Source organism: Elephantulus edwardii, unplaced genomic scaffold (genome assembly GCF_000299155.1).
Source record: "Elephantulus edwardii isolate Elephantulus edwardi_28Jun2011 unplaced genomic scaffold, EleEdw1.0 scaffold00028, whole genome shotgun sequence".
Taxonomy (NCBI): Eukaryota; Metazoa; Chordata; class Mammalia; order Macroscelidea; family Macroscelididae; genus Elephantulus; species Elephantulus edwardii.
Genome location: NW_006399778.1, coordinates 569,634 through 573,345, shown reverse-complemented (window position 1 = coordinate 573,345; position 3,712 = coordinate 569,634). Strand labels below are relative to the sequence as shown.

Below are 3,712 nucleotides of genomic sequence, written 5' to 3'. Positions count from 1 at the left end.
GGTCGGATTCTAAAGTCAAAGTCAGCTTCTAACACTGTCTTCCTTGCTTTCCAACCTCCCCCATCTTTATTATTTAGGTGTTGGCCGCAGAGACTTTGCTAGGGGTTGGCTGAGACTAGGCAGGCCTCTCGCTCGGGATTCGCTGTTAATAACAGGAACCCCGCCTTATTCCTCTAATGATTCGCCACTACCATGTTTGTCCCGCCCCTTCACAGAAAAGATTGGCTGCTTAGCTGTCGGCGCCGTTAGCGCCTACAGATCTGCTGTATCGCTACGAAGGGGTGCAGCTCTAGCAGCAATGGCAACTGCGTTGGCGGCGCAAATACGGCTCGGAGCGTTGGGCCTGAGAGTCATGCAAGCCCGAGGCTTCAGTTCGGACCAGGTAGGATGGTGTCAGTGGCCGCTGCACCCGTGCTGAGTGCAGTTCTTGTCCTCTTCTCGGCATCTTTACCAAGGTCCCTGTCTCTCTCCGCAGTCGGATAACCTCCAGGGAAGCGCGGGCTCCGTCAGGGAGGCCGGCGGGGCCTTCGGAAAAAGAGAAGCGGCTGAAGAAGAGCGATACTTCCGGTGAGACCCACTGGTCCCAAGTCCATCCCTTGACCTCCCGGGGGCCTTCAATCCGCCTGAAACTTTGAGCAGCCCCACCCAACCCTACCAGGTGCTCAGGACTCCCCAGTCGCCAGCAGAACTTGCAGTCCCTCGAACCCATTACACCCCAATACTTGAGATTCTTGTATCAAGCAGCCCTATCCCCTAACCTGCAGTCCCGAGGTTTCCAACCCCAAACTGTTTGCTCCAGCAGTTCTCCAAAATCTCCACCCACGGTAGACCGCCCGTATCCTTTGCCATCCCCATCCGTGGGGTTCTCCCTGGGTCCTCTGAAACGTCCCCTAGGTCCTTCACAGTGTCCCGGAACCAACGTTCCTACTCGCCTACCCTTTGAGTATCCCAAGGTCCTCACCCCTCATCCCCATTAACCACTCTGCCATCTCTTTTCTCCCCACACTCCTTAATTTTGCAAATCCTTTCTTATTCCTCTTGAGAGTAGAAAACTACTGAGTTTTCGTGTCTCCTCAAACTCTCAACATTTTATAGACCCCCTTATCCCACCCCAGGAGCTGGAGGCACTTTCATAGTTGTACTCCACACCCTTCGGGAGACTTTTGGGTAGGTCAGCCCTGGCCAGACCTTGGCCTATAGATTTTCCTCTTCCGTTTGAGAGAAGGAAGTGGGCTGGGCCTATACCTTTCCCAGCCCTGTATTATCTTTAACTGACGTTTGGCCAATTCTGTTCAGGAGCCTGGAACAAGTCTTGCTATCCTCCCTTTTTGCCTGTTTCTCTCTGCCCACTCTTGCTCAGTTATATGAATTATCACTGGCACTTGCAGGCAAAAATACTGCCGTGTTGCTCTTGGGGGTGCTTTTGGCCCTGATGACTTATGTGTAACAGGAGATATTTACTGTATTACAAGATTTCCAAGATCATTGATACACCTGAACAACCCATTTTTGTATACTTGGTGTTGTCGTTTACGATCAAGTCAGTTTTCAGAGGCAATAAATAATGTGGAAGAAGATTGCCCATCTTTCTTCCATGGAGCAGATGGTGGATTTGAACCACTTGCCTTAGAGTTGGCTGCACAATTCCTTACCACTAAGCCACCAGCAGCATTTGCATATATAGAAGCTTTCAGCCAGTCTGAATCCATTAGCTGCTCCTCGGGAGAAATGTGGTCAGTTTCTACCCATATAACCTCTGAAAACCTGCTGGAGGATCAGCTGTGAGTTTGTTCCAACTCCATAGAAATGACTTTACAGTTAACAAAAGCTAAGCCCTAAAAATGACAAACCAACATACAGACAGACCTATGCCTCAATTTTCCTTCTCCCTGAACAAAATTTGAATAGAAGGTGAATATTTGTCCTTTGTCTGCTAGCTCTCCTCTCCCTCCCCTAATCCTGTATTTTGCTCCCTTTTTCCCCACTAAAAAACAGTTCTGGTTTCCTTGGCTGCCTCTTTGCTAAGGTATTGGAGACTTATGGTACATCTCTCCAGAGTTTTCTACCATAAAGAGGAATATAAAAGTAATTGCCCCGTAATGGGGGAGTTCAGGCATGAACACCAGGAAGATGGTATCCCTTTGGTTATTTCCTTGAGGTAGTCTTCTGTTGGTGAAGAGAGGATAGGAGAGAATGACCAGTCAGATTCTCAGAGGATTGGAACTCCTGGTTTTGTTTTTACCATAGATATTTTGGGCTATGCTTAAAGGTCTCCTTGGGTTGAGGGATTGGAGTTAAGCCAGAGGCACACTGTGTTTTACAGAGCACAGGCTAAAGAACAGCTGGCAGCCTTGAAAAAACACCATGAAGATGAGATCATACATTCTAAGAAGGAGATTGAGCGACTGCAGAAAGAAATTGATCGGCATAAGCAGAAGATAAAGAAACTAAAACAGGATGATGATTAAGTGCACACTGTTTCCAGAGAATGGCTATATAATTGTTGTCCACTTCTAGTGGACATAGTTATGTGTTAATATTAGTCTGTGTGCTGTTGACAAATAATAATAAATTGTTATCAAACTGTTTGATGCTTTTTTACTATCTGGAGAACAAGAGGAAAAGAGATACTGCTAAACTGCTGAATTCATTGATAGTGTCCCTGCATACAGACAAAGCACTCATAAATGCAGTGGTGGCTAACGTTGGGGCCCAAGGTCAGGGAGAGGGGCAAGGTCCACTAAAACACTTTTTCTCCTGCCTAATTCATCTTAATGCTTAAGTAACTTGCATTCCAGGACACCTAGCTATTTATTAAGAAACATCATAGTTCTGGTGGCCTAGTCCATAGGGAGTTCAGCTGCTAGCAAAAAGGCCACATGCCTCTGGATGTTCAAATCTACCTGTGGCTCCTAGGGAAAAACATAGGCAGTCTCCCATGGGATTTACAGCCTCCAAATTCCCCTTGGAGGGTCAACTATGAGTCAGTTTCAACTGGGAAGCAATGAATTGTTTTTTGTGGGTTCCCCCCCTCCCAACATTGCAGAGGTCTTTAGGGCTATTAAATGAGAGACTTAGGGAAAACATTGGCTCTACCCACACATTCAAAACACTGGACAGCTGTTTAAAGCAGGTGTTTCCATGAAATGGGGCATTTTGGATTACAATGCTGTCAATGGAAATTTTATAGATTTCCCTCACAAGTGCTGGAATCCTAGTGCTCAACAACAATATGACTTCAAAACAAAATATAAGAGATTATTTTTTTAAAAAAATTAGGAATAGACTTCAGCATATATTACATTTTTAACACCTTCACTTCCACTACTCATACCACCTTACCTCTATCCTCACTAAAATAAAGATAGAAAATTCTCTAGATTTTGTGGGAGGTAGCAAATGTCTAATTTGTATATGTAAAATGGTTGAAATGACAAATTATGGGAGATACATATCTCATCATAAAGTTTAGTTGCTTTTAAATTTCCTAACTTACTTTAGGCTTGTCTGTAGGAGACTAGTCCTTGAAAAAAAGACATCATGCTAAGAAAGGTGAAAGTCAAAGACCGGAAAATGGATTGACACCGTGACTAACAATGGCCGTGAACCATTTTTAGCAGAACCCAGTGGGTGGTTGCTATGAGTTGGAACCATTCAAAGATAGTTTAATTCTGACCATTGTTTTTTTTTTTTTCTATAATTATATTTTATT

General features: G+C 44.8%; 1 protein-coding gene across 1 annotated transcript; it reads left to right on the top strand.

Annotated features, from left to right (window-relative positions):
- The first annotated feature begins 307 nt into the window (after nt 1–307).
- ATPIF1 (ATPase inhibitory factor 1) lies at nt 308–2,468 on the top strand. The gene is made up of 3 exons (XM_006883440.1): nt 308–382; nt 476–567; nt 2,324–2,468. The coding sequence occupies exons 1-3, from the start codon at nt 353–355 to the stop codon at nt 2,466–2,468; spliced, it is 267 nt and encodes an 88-aa protein (XP_006883502.1). The 5' UTR covers nt 308–352.
- The last annotated feature ends 1,244 nt before the right edge of the window (nt 2,469–3,712 follow it).